Here is a 15,210-nt window from a genome sequence, read left to right as displayed (position 1 = left end):
ACCTTTATCTCTGCGACCGGATACCCGTGTATGATTTTCATTTTCAAACTGATATAACTTTTTATTGAAAAATGGTAGCTACCTTTTCTTTGACGTATCTTTAGGAAACAAAATGTTTATAAAGAGAATAGAATAAACATATTTTGTAAAAAATCCAAAATATATATATATTTTTTTATATTTTTTATATCCCTCATCTGGACGACCGGCATACCCCGAGTATCCTATACATTTTGTATGGGAAGTGATAGCTATTCATTTTAAAGTTCAATAATTTTTAATGTAATGAATATCAAATAAAAAAAATAATGGCATTACTTTAATTTTTTTATTATTAACTTTATTTCATAAAATAAAACATGAAACGTATAAAATACTGCGTATTTTATTTAATTATACATTATGTTCTACTTTTTACTCAAATGTGCTTATCTTCTTATCATATTTCAATTATGAAAAAAATATCAACAGAGAAAGTGTTGTATTGTTTATGTAATTCTTCTTCTTCTTCTTTTTTTTCTCAACAACCGTTGTCGGTCAAGGTCTGCCTGTATTACTTATGGGGTTGGCTTTCAATGATTTTTGGATTACCCCCCCCCCTCCACAGCAGGGTAGTCAGTCCTACATATGGCCGCACGGTATATTTGGGGCTTGAACCCATGACGGGCATGTTGTTAAGTCGTACGAGTTGACGACTGCACCATGAGACCGGCTAGATGTATGTAATGTAATTCTATGTTTATGAAATTGTACATTCTAAGCATATATTTTGTATAGTATTAACTTTAAAACAATATAAGACAATTAAAAAATGAATATTTAATTAAAAATCGCCTGAAATATGAATGGAAAAATGTACTTTCACTGTATTTTACAAAGAACAGCAGAAAAAAACATCCATTTAACAAGCGGATTGTCAAACTAAAAATATATATGTTAAATAGTAAACGAGAATTAAAAACAATCCCATTTCTTCACTTACGTAAATAAGATTAATGTACCTAACCTTTGTAACATTTTTGAAATTTCAACTTTCAATACAACAAAAGTTATTAAAGTTTTAGTTTGAAAAAATAATTACTTCTCTTACAAAATGTATGGCATACATTTGTATGCCGGTCGTAGAGATGAAGGTGTAAATTTGGTCATAGAGACAACGGTTAAATGTTCGCCACCAGCCTTCCTGCTCATAGCTCTCGCAAGTAAGCACACCGAGGACTTACTGACGTGCAGTCAAGGTACAATTTTGTTACATATGGAGTATGGCTTTACGAGATAATTTAATCCATCGCTTAGTAGCTTGATTCGTGCGGGAATTTCCTATTTCTTGTTTACGTGTCGAGCGAAGTTGAGAGATAGTGCTATAGACAAAGGCGCAGAGATATGGGGTAAAGTTTCTTGTACAAGATGGGCGGTACCTTTATAATTTAATTCCTGCATCTGCATGCAACGAGCGGGAATTCCATGCCCGTTGTTGATGATTTAGTGTTGACGAATTTCGATCGCAATAGTGATACGCTTGCAATGTTTAGCACATTTGTTGCCTAAACTGATATTTGATGTAATCAGTGTTATATTTTACTAACTGCTGTAACTAACTGCTTGTTATAAAACCGACTAGCTCTTCTGCCCTTGTTTAAAATTGTAAAGTAATCTACTCCAGACTGGACATCTATAAAAGTAAGCAGCATTAACCGTTGCTCAGTATTATTGGTAGGAACTAGTGAATAGAAACGTTGTGCATTATTTTAGTTTACAATGAACGTGTGCGAAGCTTTATTGTACATGGCGGTTGTAATGATATGTACGCAAGGAACGCAGGTTGTTTGTTACGGAAAATCCGTTAGATATTCGTTTCTGCCAAGTGTTGAGTACCACCTGATAGTATCCAGGTTGGTCAATTTCTATAAAATACTTGAGGTACTAGAATCAGGAATGAAGAAAAGTGTTGCGTTTGAGTCGTGCAAAGAGATTCTATCGAAGCGATCGGGCAAATACCTAATAAAGCCTAGAAAAAACGATGAACCTTTCCTGGGATATTGCCAACAGACTGCTTTCGGAGGAGGATGGTTAGTGTTCCAGCATCGTTACGACGGATCGGTTGACTTTTACCGCAACTGGACCGAGTATCGGAATGGGTTTGGCAGCATGGATGGAGAGTTCTGGCTTGGGTTGGAGCATTTACATCGCATGACATCGGCACGAAAGCACGAGCTGCTGGTAGAGCTAAAAGACTTTGATGGAAACTATAAGTACGCACGGTATGATGAGTTCGCGATCGGGAGTGAGGCTGAACAATATCCGTTGGTGAAGCTGGGATCGTACACGGGAACAGCCGAAGACGCTTTGACTTTCCACAAGGACGATACGTTCTCCACGAAGGATCGGGACAATGATAGCTGGGTCGGTGGAAACTGTGCAACCATTTGGAAGGGAGCATGGTGGTACAACAAATGCGGTCATTCTAATCTTAACGGAGTTTATGTCAATAGTTATAAGAAAGAATCCATGCATTGGTCCCTAAAACATTTTACAGGAATGGCGTACACAAGAATGATGATACGCGAAATTTAGCGACCGGAGCAATGTAATTTGTATCAATAAATGAAATCGAAAAAAAATCGATTGAATTAAACTACGTAATAAGATTTTAATAGTTTTGAGACGTTTAATACAAAGTGTATCAGCAAAAGATGCGAAGCATTTCAGTACCTCGAATCATTTGATTGTTTGGTTGTTTATTGATTATTATCATCCGCCTGACGGTTTAACAACATTCTTATCCTACACGGAAACCTAAGCTATACCTGACGAAAGACCTTAAATAAATTACCACAATGCCTGTACTAGGAAGCGGACAAGGAAGAAGATTGAATAGAATGTAAGATTAGCGAACGGAAGGATAACAAAGAAGAGTTGTAGTCAAATAAGTGCTATAAGCTATTGTAACGACGTAACGCCATAATTAACTCAAGAGTGTTGCTTACTTGGGCGGTCCCGTGGTACAGTCGTCAACTCGAACGACTCAATAACACGCTCGTAATGGGTTCAAGCCCGGAATGGACCCGTCTCCCCGAAGTAAGGACTGACTATCACGCTACGTGGTATTTTGAATAAAGTATTGAAAGCCTGTATAGGCCGGCATGTCCGCGTAGGACGTTTACGCCAAATAGAAGAAAAAGTGTTGCTTACTTAATGTGATTGTTTCACTTCTCATAAACTGGTAACTGCAAGACTTTTGATAGACTTTTAATCGTTAGTGTTAAACTGAGTTGTTACGTTGTATTGTGTGTGGTTTATTATTTGGGAAATTATAAATGATTATTTTACGTTAAAATAGAGCTGGTCCTGATGTACAATCAAGTTGCAAAACTTAACAACATATCTGTCTTGGGATCAGGTCTAGAATGGATCGTCGAAAGCACATATACGCCGTCATTTCCACGTGGGACGTCAAATATCGGAGCACCACCCAATCCAATTATTATTCAGTAAAAAAAAACACACAACGACTACAGTACGATCGCCTAGCCTTGTAGACTGGTGAGGTACAACTTTATTGCATACTACATGTTTTACCCAGTTTCACACGGGATTGCATAACTTTCTCGTTTTACCCATGCACCAGGATAAACGGTCTTGACGGTCAAGGACCCAATTCATTCATTATTTTGATAAAAAAAGAAAAAAATGAAACGCATCAATTCAAGATGGTTCTTTTTCAAAGTTTTTTGTGTTCTTTAGTACTGTTTCTTTTTCATTAACGCATTAAAATATCAATTATAACAATTAAATATGACACGTTAAAAGGTGGTCTGTTCTGTCCGAACGGACAACGATCAAGAACCCTCTAGAAAAAGGAAAGGGAAGGAGCGGAAAAGGGTGTATGGGTAAAAGGAGCTCAAAAAATCATTGTCTATGTGCTAAATTTGGTTCAAACCAACACTGTAGTTATTGCGTGATGCAAAACTGTATATGCGGACAAATACAATACAAAACAACCGCTCATTTTTATTTATAAACGAAGAATAAAAATAAGAAGAAGAAGAAGATGTGATGTAGCATAAAGATCATCGTTCATAAATCTGTTTACATTCCGCGGGAATTTCCTATTCGTTGATGACCTTTCGTCGAATAGACAAATTTAATCATACAAGAGAAAGAAAGAGCGAGAGAGTTTCATTTTCTTTACCTGATGAGCTTTGATTTTAAGAGATTTCGTACTGCTCTTCCATCTACATGAATCGAGTTGGAATTCCCTTCCCTGTGTTGACGATTTAGTATTGACGAACTTCAATCGTAATTATGATACGCTTGCAATCTTGAGTACAGCGGTTGTCTAAACTGGTATTTGATGTAATCAGTAATCAAATTGATAACCTGTTTTATTTTGTTGTTTTGCATAAAGATTATCTAGTTCAGGCACAACTATTATAAATACGAGTGGCGAGAGTCGTTTCTTAGTATCAACTAGTGCTTTGAATGAACAAGTCATCTCAGGTTTAGTGATTAGATCACGATGATCGTTTGTAACACTATTGTATATGTTGTTGTGCTATTGGTATTCACAGTGAAGGCTGATGGTGATGAACAAAACGTTACTATTCCCTCTTTTGCCGACGAGGAGTACCGCACAAAGGAAACCTCGCTGGAACAGTTGCTGTTAAGAACTAACGAGATCGAGCAGAAGCAGTCCGACGTTACTGAGATGATCAACAATATGTTACAGAACATGGAACACATTCGAGAGTCGATTGACGAGAAACTTGCCTTTCAGGCGATCCTATCCGATCGTTTACAGCTGACTATCAGTCAGATGGGGGATATGATAGGCTTGAATCTCACCGCTCTGCAGATTCAGTCCAGTATCGCGATAAAGAAGGTTCAAGAAACAATCAGCCAGAAGATGTTGCACCAGCAGAAGTTATTCGAAGGGTTACCGGCAAGCATCAACCAGCTGAGTGAAACATTGGCTCAAAACCTTACTGCGCTACAGATTCAGTCGTCTACCATAATGAAGGATCGAGAGTCAATCGATCAAAAGCTATCACATCTGGAGAAGCTGTTTGAAGAGTTACCGTCAACCATCAATGGAAGCGTCAACCAATTGAGTAAAACTTTGGATCAAAACTTTACTGCGCTACAGGCACAGGTTAATGCCACCATAAAGCAGGATCGAGAGTCAACCGATCAGATGCTGACTGAGATTAGTGGTGCCATTAAACAACTAGTTAAAACTATAAACCAGAACTACATGACGCTGGAGACTCGGCTGAATAAACTACAGTCTGAACAAAACGCCAGCAAAAAATATGCGCAGATGCAGCTGGAGATACAACAACAAGAATCAAAGACAGATTTAGAAATGTTAGTGCTAAAATCTGGCTTGAATCTTCAAGGTATTTCGTTTCGTTCGTGTTATGAGAATCCATCAAAGCGATCGGGAAAATATGTTATACAGCCAAGTAACAACGATGAGCCATTTCTGGGATATTGCGAGCAGGCTGCTTTCGGAGGAGGTTGGCTAGTGATCCAGTATCGTTGCGATGGATCGGTGGACTTTTTCCGCAACTGGGCCGAGTATCGGCACGGATTTGGCAGCATGGATGGAGAGTTCTGGCTTGGGCTGGAGCATTTGTATCAGTTGACCTCTTTGCGAAAGCACGAACTGCTGGTGGAGCTGAAAGACTTCGATGGAAACTACAAGTACGCGCGGTATAGTGAATTTGCCATCGGCAGTGAGGAAGAGCAATACCCGCTAACGAAGCTGGGATCGTACACGGGAACGGCAGGAGACTCATTGTTGTATCACAAGGGCAAGAAGTTTTCGACGAAGGATCGGGACAATGATCCATGGCAAACTACGGATTGTGCTAACCAGTGTCAAGGAGGATGGTGGTACGGGTTCTGTGCGCATACAAATCTTAACGGAATGCGTATAGATAATGTGACTGAAGAGTCAATGACCTGGTTCCACTACAATAAATCTTGGCAGGGTATGGCACACTCAAGAATGCTCATCCGCGAAACATAGCGATTTATGTACCGGATATTTGCGTACCGTATGCGTTAGTTAATCCACAAGACTTACGACTTGAATAAGCTTGATGTTAAAACGTCTGTTGTTATGTTTTGCGGACAAAATAATTCATTGCGAAAGCTTTGAAATGTGGGGAGGGGGAAGTAGGTGTAAATTATTTGCCAGCCTCGGGGTCTCAACGTCCACCCTTCCGGAGTCCCTTCGAGCTGTCACTCTCTGTCCACTTTTATACACACAACATACTATAGACTACCGATTTACGGGGCCCCAGGCGATCGTCTAGTCCGCCTACCGTTAGATCCTCCTCAGTTAATGATGTATGATCCAATCTACAATTGTGTTCGCAGTTTCCTATAACAACAGTCGAGGTTACATACTAAATATTTTATCTCTCTGGCTTGTATTAACTCTTCTTTCACTTTCACCCTCTCTAATTTGAATCTCCCTCTTATTTGAAAGTCCAATCGGCTCTCCACAATATTTAGGAATAAAAAAATAAAAGGACAGAAGAAAATTTATCGTTAACGAATACAGGATGAGATGTTTGTTCTTTAAAATAAAAAAAAATAAAAAAAATAGGAACAGAGTAACAGTTGCAAAAAAGGGTGTATTTTAGCGAATTTTAAGGAAACCATTGAATGAAAGCGCTTGAAATGAAACTGCGCTGGATGTTTACACATCCCACTTTGCATACATTTTGGGGGACGATTTGGGGCCCCATGTCGAACCTCCGCTTAGGGGCCCGAGATGGATAAATCCACTACTAGCGTCACAGGCAGGCCTTGACCGGAATCGAATGTTCTGCCCAAAAGAAGAAGAAGCTGAAGGTCATTTGAAAAGAATAAAAATTATATTCTAGTAACTAACGTAAAAGACCGTTAGGCCGGTCTCGTAGTACAGTCGTCAACTCGTGCGACTTAACAACATGCCCGTCATGGGTTCAATCCCCAAATGGACCGTGCCGCCATACGTAGGACTGACTATCCTGCTATGGGGGGAAATCAATTAGTCACTGAAAGCCAAACCCACAAGTGGTGCAGGCAGGCCTTGACCGACAACGGTTGTTGAGCCAAAGAAGAAGAAGAAGAACTAACGTAAAAAGTAAGCTAACTAAATCATACGCCATGTCATTATAGCGGTATTATCGAGCTAATTGTGTGTGTTTAGTGTTTTCGAATAAACCTCATTCCACATTTTAGAAGTCCCATTCCACATTTTAGAATTCTTTGGGGGCTTGGTTGTTATGTTTTGATTTGCAAGTGGTATGGGGCAGGGGTGAAAAAAAACTACCTTTTTTAAAAAATAACTGTACTGACCTCTAGCGTGGGAATTTCCAAAAATAAAAATAAAACATCACGAAAAAAAATGAAACCGTTCCATTTGCATCAAGATCGATTTGGTACAGTACTGTGGATCATACTTTTTTTTCTTTTTGTTTCACGTTCACTGTTTCATTTTGTTTGGTAGGTAATGGAAATGTGTTTTTTTTGCTACCATCACTTGCATCACATGCAATACCGATAAGCACTTTTGCTGCCCCACTTGGCCAGTATAAAAGAAAGCTTCATTAATCGTTGCATCGCGGAGTTATTCTATAGACAGTGAAGCAATCGGCGGTTGAGCAAGATGAACGTTTTGAAGGTGATTATACCAGTAATGTGGGTGCTTCTTACATCTACAGTCCAAGGCGACGATCATCATAACGCCACAGATAGGTTCCTCCCAGGGTTTGCATACGAGATGATTGCAAACAAATTGGAGTACCTACAGCACAAACTGCACGAAATGGAATCTACTATAAATGAGGATCGCAAGTTCTTCGCTCGACAGATTCAGTCAAATATGGCGCTCATTGAGGCAGCGTACGCTAACCACGTAAAACTGAGGGAGGAGATCCAACTGCTCGCGTCAAAGAAAGATCTTGCACGATTTGTGACTATTTCCGGCGTGGATCTTCAGAGCATCTCGTTTGAATCGTGCAAGGAAATTCTATCGAAGCGATCGAGAAAATACCAATTACAGCTTAGCAAAAACGATAAACCTTTCCCGGTATATTGCGAACAGACTGCTTTCGGAGGAGGTTGGTTAGTGTTCCAGTATCGTTACGATGGATCGGTGGACTTTTTCCGCAACTGGGCCGAGTATCGGCACGGGTTTGGCAGCATGGATGGAGAGTTTTGGCTTGGGCTGGAACGCTTGCATCAGTTGACATCAGCGAGAAAGTATGAGTTGGTTGTAGAACTGAAAGACTTCGATGGAAACTACAAATATGCACGGTATAATGAGTTTATGATCGGTAGTGAGGCAGAACAATATCCGCTAGCAAAGCTGGGATCGTACACGGGAACGGCAGGAGACTCATTGATTGGCCACAAGGGCCACAAGTTTTCGACTAAGGATCGGGACAATGATTTTGGAGGTGGAAACTGTGCTGCATATTGGGAGGGAGCTTGGTGGTACGACAAATGTTTCAGCTCCACTCTGAATGGACTTCGTAAAAACAATGTGAGTGAAGGAACTATGCTTTGGGGTGGCTACAAGCCAAAATCTGGACTGGCATACTCAAGAATGATGATTCGTGAGACGTAACGGTGATGAATTATAGTTTCCATTAAATAAACGCACTCGCACGCATGAGCAAAATTTTGATTCTATGTTCAATTCTCTATTCTCGTTGTTTCTATGTTAACAACGATTCGATGCCGGTAACGAAGAGTTTGTGTACACTTAATTTGTTTTTATGCACCACTTTGGTACGATGTTGCAACTCCAACCACAAAACTGACACTCATTTCCCCCAGATGGCTCATACAGATGGCTGCTAGTTGCTGCTCAAACAACAAACAAAAAAAAAATGCGTTGCAGAACCAGCAGATAACAAGCTAGCACAAAACGTTTCGGCACACGCGATTTGTCGAAAATGCACGAGCATCTAGCTCCATTTCACTAATCTTTAATTGCTGCACGCGACTGATACGCGTTAGGCTTTCGTTGGTTTTGGTGGTTGTGTTTTGATTTGCAACTTTAACGCAAGCGATAGGGAGTATGAATGGAAAAAAGGAACATTTCGAATTACAAATAACATTATTGACCTTTAACATGGGAAACCCCAGAAAGAAAAAAAACACGAAAGAAATATGATGACTCAACCGTTCTATTTGCTAGAAGTTCGACATGGTGTAAAAAAAGATTTATTTGAATTACAAATAACTTTATTGACCTTTGACATCGATGAACCCATAAATCATCACGAATAGCATGATGATGATTTATGATTTATTTATTTATATTTATTCGTTTTTATTTTCAGTCAGTTCAACTTGAAACACTATTGAGAATAAGTGCTCTTTATTATTTTACTTTTTTTTAATTCTTTTGGTTCTATTTATTGGCAATGTTCATCTTTGTACATGGAAATGCTATTTTATGTTGCTTGCATGGTTTGCATCACTTGCAATACTGATAAGCATTTCTTCCCATGACTTTCTCGTGTTTACAGTATAAAGGAAGCTGCATTAATCGGCTCATTAAAGTCATTCCATAGATAGCGTGGCGATTGGTACTTGTGCAAGATGTGCGTTTCGAAGGTGATTATGCCGTTACTGCTGGTTTTGTTCCTTTCGCAAACAAGTCGCGGCGACAATCATCACAACGTCAAAGGTAGGAATGAATCAAGTTTTACATACGAGCTGATTGCAAAACAAATGGAGTACCTGGAGCAAAAGCTGGACGAAATGGAATCCGCCATGAAGGAGGATCGGAAGCTCATCGATCTCCAGGCTCGATCGAACAGAGCGCTTACGGAAGCACTTAACGCCAATAACACACACATGAGGAAGGAAATGCAACTGCTAGCATCAAAGAAAGATCTTGCTCGGTACATGACCATTTCCGGCTTAGATTTTCAAAGTATTTCGTTTGAATCGTGCAAAGAAAATCTATCGAAACGATCGGGCAAATACCTAATACAACCTACCGAGAATGATGAACCATTTCTGGGATATTGCGCACAGACTGCCTTCGGAGGAGGATGGCTAGTGATTCAGTATCGTTACGATGGATCGGTGGACTTTTTCCGCAACTGGACCGAGTATAGGAACGGGTTCGGAAGTATGTATAGAGAGTTTTGGCTCGGGCTGGAGCATTTGCATCGCGTGACGACAGCCCGAAAGCACGAGCTGATGGTGGAGCTGAAAGACTTTGATGGAAACTACATGTACGCACGGTACGATGAGTTCGCGATCGGCAGTGAGGAGGAACAATATCCACTAACGAAGCTCGGATCGTACATGGGAACGGCAGGAGATGCATTGAATTACCACAAGGATATGAAGTTTTCAACGGTGGATCGGGATAATGACGTTTCAACTACACACTGTGCTAGATATTGGAAGGGCGCTTGGTGGTACAAAGGATGTCATAATTCAAATCTGAATGGAATCTACAAAAACAGCGTGCAAGGAGAAAATATTGTTTGGAACACTTACAAAAGATACTGGGGTTTGGCATACTCAAGAATGATGATCCGTGAAACCAAATGAGAATCTTTTGGTAATAAAATAAAGTAACGGTACACATGCAAGTAATTTGTGGTTTAAGGTATTCTATCTGAATGTTACCGATAATATCACATGTATCTGGCAATATCTATCCGTATTCGTCAATAGGCTATCCGTCGGCTGAAAAATAACAAGGCACCCGGAACCGACCGAATTGCAGCCGAACTGGTCAAGAATGGAGGTGCACGACTAGAAAACGAGATTCATCAAATTGTTACTGAGGTGTGGGATAGCGAATCGATGCCTTGTGATTGGAATCTCGGCATCATCTACCCCATATACAAGAAGGGAGATAGGTTGGATTGCAACAACTACAGGGGTATTACGGTGTTGAATACCGCCTATAAAATATTCTCCCTGATCCTTCAGGATCGTCTTGTCCCGCACGTCGAAGAGATAGTCGGAAACTATCAAAGAGGATTCCGAAACGGAAAATCTACCACTGATCAGATCTTCACCATGCGGCAGATCTTGGAGAAGATGGCTGAATACAGACACGACACATACCATCTCTTCATTGACTTCAAAGCCGCATATGATAGCATAGCCAGGGTAAAACTGTATGACGCTATGAGCTCTTTTGGAATCCCGGCCAAACTTATAAGGCTAGTTAGAATGACTATGACCAACGTCACATGCCAGGTGAGGGTGGATGGAAAACTCTCAGGACCTTTTGCTACCACCAAAGGTCTGCGCCAGGGGGACGGGCTTGCTTGTCTCTTATTCAACCTGGCGCTAGAGAGAGCCATCCGTGACTCGAGGGTGGAGACTACGGGAACCATCTTCTATAAGTCAACCCAGATCCGGGCATACGCTGATGATATAGACATCATTGGTCTGCGGCTCTCCTATGTAGCAGAAGCCTACCAAGGGATCGAGCAGGCGGCAGAGAACCTCGGATTGCAGATAAACGAGGCAAAGACCAAACTGATGGTGGCAACATCAGCGGACCTACCAATAAATAATCCGAATCTACGTAGGCGTGACGTACAGATAGGTGAACGCACTTTTGAAGTCGTCCCAGAATTCACCTATCTTGGGTCAAAGGTCAGCAACGACAATAGCATGGAAGCTGAGTTGCGCGCAAGGATGCTGGCTGCCAACCGGTCATTCTACAGCCTGAAAAAGCAGTTTACCTCAAAGAACCTGTCGCGACGGACGAAGCTGGGACTATATAGTACCTATATAGTACCAGTACTCACATACGCCTCTGAGGCATGGACACTGTCCAAATCTGACGAAACCCTCTTAGCCGCGTTCGAGAGGAAGATGCTCAGAAGGATACTTGGCCCCGTATGTGTGGAAGGACAATGGAGGAGCCGCTATAATGACGAGCTATACGAGATGTACGGCGACCTCACTGTCGTACAGCGTATAAAGCTCGCCAGGCTCCGGTGGGCTGGCCATGTTGTACGCATGGAAACGGACGACCCACCCCTAAAGTCTTTTTAGGCCGTCCACAAGGACAGAGGAGGCGTGGTAGGCCCAAATTGAGGTGGCAAGATGGCGTGGAGGCGTCCGCCATTAAGGCCGGGATAACGGACTGGCAGACGAAGGCGCGAGACCGTGAGCGGTTTCGGACACTCCTGAGGCAGGCCAAGACCGCAAAGCGGTTGTAGCGCCGGATAAGTAAAGTAAGTATCTGGCAATATGTTACAGTTATTGCTGCTGAACGCTGCCAAATAGGATACCATTTAAGGACAATGTATATCATTGTATGTAGGAATGTGTATGATTATAATTATATGTTCCCCTACCCACCGAAATTCACACCAAGTCACATTCTGCTGGATTCTTGGTCACACAGGTATCCAGGGAAACGAAGCAGCAGACCGACTAGCCAACGCAGGACGTAATAACCCGGCCTGCTGTCATAACACTCTCCCACGCGGTGACTTCATTCGCCTTAGCAAAACCATTATCGCTAATATCGCCAATATCGCGCACCAGACAGGGAGTGTCAGCGATTGTCAGCGAAAACTTTTAAAAATGCTTTGTATTCTTCTACTAACCTTTATAAAGAACTCTAACCAAAACCGCATGTGTAACAGACAAATATTTTTAATAAAATCAACGGATAGCTTTAAGTAAACTGAGACTACCCGGTGTAAGGTAATTGCAAGCTACAAATGGCTTGCAAAAAACAATGTTAGATTTTAAGTTTAGAGTTAATTCACTAATTAAAAGAGGCTGAAGGAATGATGCGCGGTGGGCTCAGTACTTTGATGTATTACTCAACGACCAGGTTAACGAACAGCTAGAAGCGCCACTAGCAGATAGTGTCATGCTACTGCCACCTAGCATAGAAGAAACACGAAAGGTTATCCGTCGGCTGAAAAATAACAAGGCACCCGGAACCGACGAAATTGCAGCTGAACGGTCAAGAATGGAGGTGCACGACTAGAAAACGAGATTCATCAAATCGTTACTGAGGTGTGGGATAGCGAATCGATGCCTTGTGACTGGAATCTCGGCATCATCTACCCCATATAAAAGAAGGGAGACAGGTTGGACTGCAACAACTACAGGGGTATTACGGTGTTGAATACCGCCTATAAAATATTCTCCCTGATCCTTCAGGATCGCCTTGTCCCGCACGTCGAAGAGATAGTAGGAAACTATCAAAGAAGAAGGTGCAGTGTAATTTCCATAAAAACAAGTCATAGAACACAACTGTCCATCCCGATGTCAGAGTGTTTTAGACAGTTCAGTACAACTGTCCAGTTGAAGAAGGTCATCGTTTTGTCGAAAAAGGCAGAACTGAGGTAGATAGTGTTTCGAAGTGGACTTATCGGCACTTGAACGTTCAGGTGATTATGGAAACCCTTAAGGCCTGGGTCTATGAGCTTGTTGGAACATTGTTCAAAGACAACATTTCGGAATATTTCTTATTATTTAAAAAAAAACTGTGCAAATATTTGCTCAAAAAATGTTTTTAAATTAAGTTGATAATGTTTTGTGTTCCTTGTGGTATGCAAAAGCAACGGAAAATGTTGCAATAAATAAAAGAGAAACGTCCGGATAAACAGCTGGAAACATAAGTCACAACGGGAAGTAATAAAAGGAAAATACGTTTTGTTCAAGATTGACGAAGAAAAGTTGTGTATCAAGTCGATGTCATAAAATTACTAAAACAAGCAAAACAACTATTACAGGAAACCAGTACTTCCCGTTATTATCGTACCGGTCAGCAGTAGTTTTACATTATTATTCCACAGTCTAATTTATTAACCTATCCACTACAAACTGGAGCTGTAATTAGGCCTTTAGAAGTTGGTGCTTACAAATGTCCGTTCCAACATTTAAAATTGTGATGAAATGTAAAATTTAAAACAGCCTTCTAAGTCGCTGATAAGATAAAATGCAATGAAATCAGCACTGTGCGTGACTATTTATAATCGATGATTAAAAATCAACGCTCGCATGTTGATAACCAAAGGTAACACCACAAATGACTTTCATGCATCATCAGAAGAATCCATAAAAAAAAATCTGGCAAAACATTGACGCAGCTTACCGAGAGTGATGAACCTATTCTGTGATATTGCGAACAAACTGCGTTTCTTCTTCTTTGGCATAGCAACTGTTGTCATTCAAGACCTGTCCATACGACTAATGGGTTTAGCTTTCATTGACTTATTGATTACCTATAAACAGGATAGTCAGTCCTACGTATGGCAGAACGGTCCATTCGAGGCTTCAACCCATGACGAACATCTTGTTAAATCGTACGAGTTGACGACTGCACCAAGAGACCGGCAACTGCGTTGGGATCGATGGATATTTAGAATACCAAGTCTCTTATCATCCCATCGCTTTACTTGTTTAATTGTTTTAGTTCCGGAATATTAAGTAAGTATCAAAAAGTAGCAAAAAATGACGAAACGAAAACACACTACTACCATCGGTGAACTTCATACGTTTCATGCGTTTTATATATTCACTAGTTAAGGCCCGGTAAAATCTACCGGATGTCCTCAAATTTCGAATTATTTTCAAACTCTACACGTTGCAACATCCATAACTCCTATTTTTCCTATTTGTTCTTATGCGTTAATGCATTTGTAGCGACAAATGTGTTAACCTTGTAACATCCAGGACAGTTCTTACTGTACTTTGCAGAACCGTTAATAGCGATGAGGCTACTTTTACTTTTTTACTTTTTTTTTAGTAGTAACCTCAACAACGTGTTCATTGAATAACGTATTGATGTGCAGTGGGTTAAAAATTAGGGTGCCGCTAATACATATACAATATGTTTAGATCCAATCCCAATTACGTACCTAAAACATACGATTTTGAAATGCTCACTTTTGCTTCAATCCATTTTGTGTTTTTTGTGCCCCTTAACTGTAAGATTGATCTATAAAAATATGATATCGCACATGGTTCGAATTCCATTCTACTCTTTTTTTCGATTTATGTTTCATACGTTAGGTAATAAGTAATAGATTCTTAGAACATTTTCTATGTAAATTTTCCCGGTCGCAAATTTCAAAAAGGTTTCCAAAAACGCCGTCAAAATTTCATTTTATTATCCTGAAACTGGTTTTGAAGTATTGAATGGAATTTGTATTTGTGTATGAGACAATTGTTATTGTTGCACCAAAT

The 15,210-nt window shown here is 40.5% G+C and overlaps 4 protein-coding genes across 4 annotated transcripts; all 4 read left to right on the top strand.

The window, feature by feature from the left end:
• The first annotated feature begins 1,723 nt into the window (after window positions 1-1,723).
• LOC121601421 (ficolin-1-like) lies at window positions 1,724-2,658 on the top strand. The gene has a single exon (XM_041930238.1). It carries the CDS (start codon window positions 1,759-1,761, stop codon window positions 2,572-2,574), a length of 816 nt encoding a protein of 271 aa, XP_041786172.1. The 5' UTR covers window positions 1,724-1,758; the 3' UTR covers window positions 2,575-2,658.
• A 1,832-nt stretch (window positions 2,659-4,490) lies between these two features.
• On the top strand, window positions 4,491-6,553 carry LOC121601427 (techylectin-5B-like). The gene has a single exon (XM_041930244.1). The coding sequence runs from the start codon at window positions 4,520-4,522 to the stop codon at window positions 6,032-6,034; it is 1,515 nt and encodes a 504-aa protein (XP_041786178.1). The 5' UTR covers window positions 4,491-4,519; the 3' UTR covers window positions 6,035-6,553.
• Window positions 6,554-7,632: 1,079 nt separating this feature from the next.
• Window positions 7,633-8,677, top strand: LOC121601420 (ficolin-3-like). Its single transcript, XM_041930237.1, has one exon. It carries the CDS (start codon window positions 7,667-7,669, stop codon window positions 8,627-8,629), a length of 963 nt encoding a protein of 320 aa, XP_041786171.1. The 5' UTR covers window positions 7,633-7,666; the 3' UTR covers window positions 8,630-8,677.
• Window positions 8,678-9,584: 907 nt separating this feature from the next.
• LOC121601419 (fibrinogen-like protein A) lies at window positions 9,585-10,615 on the top strand. The gene has a single exon (XM_041930236.1). It carries the CDS (start codon window positions 9,613-9,615, stop codon window positions 10,579-10,581), a length of 969 nt encoding a protein of 322 aa, XP_041786170.1. The 5' UTR covers window positions 9,585-9,612; the 3' UTR covers window positions 10,582-10,615.
• Window positions 10,616-15,210: the final 4,595 nt, after the last annotated feature.

The sequence above is a fragment of the Anopheles merus genome, unplaced genomic scaffold (genome assembly GCF_017562075.2).
Source record: "Anopheles merus strain MAF unplaced genomic scaffold, AmerM5.1 LNR4000089, whole genome shotgun sequence".
Classification (NCBI taxonomy): Eukaryota; Metazoa; Arthropoda; class Insecta; order Diptera; family Culicidae; genus Anopheles; species Anopheles merus.
This window is presented reverse-complemented; position numbering and strand designations above follow the sequence as displayed.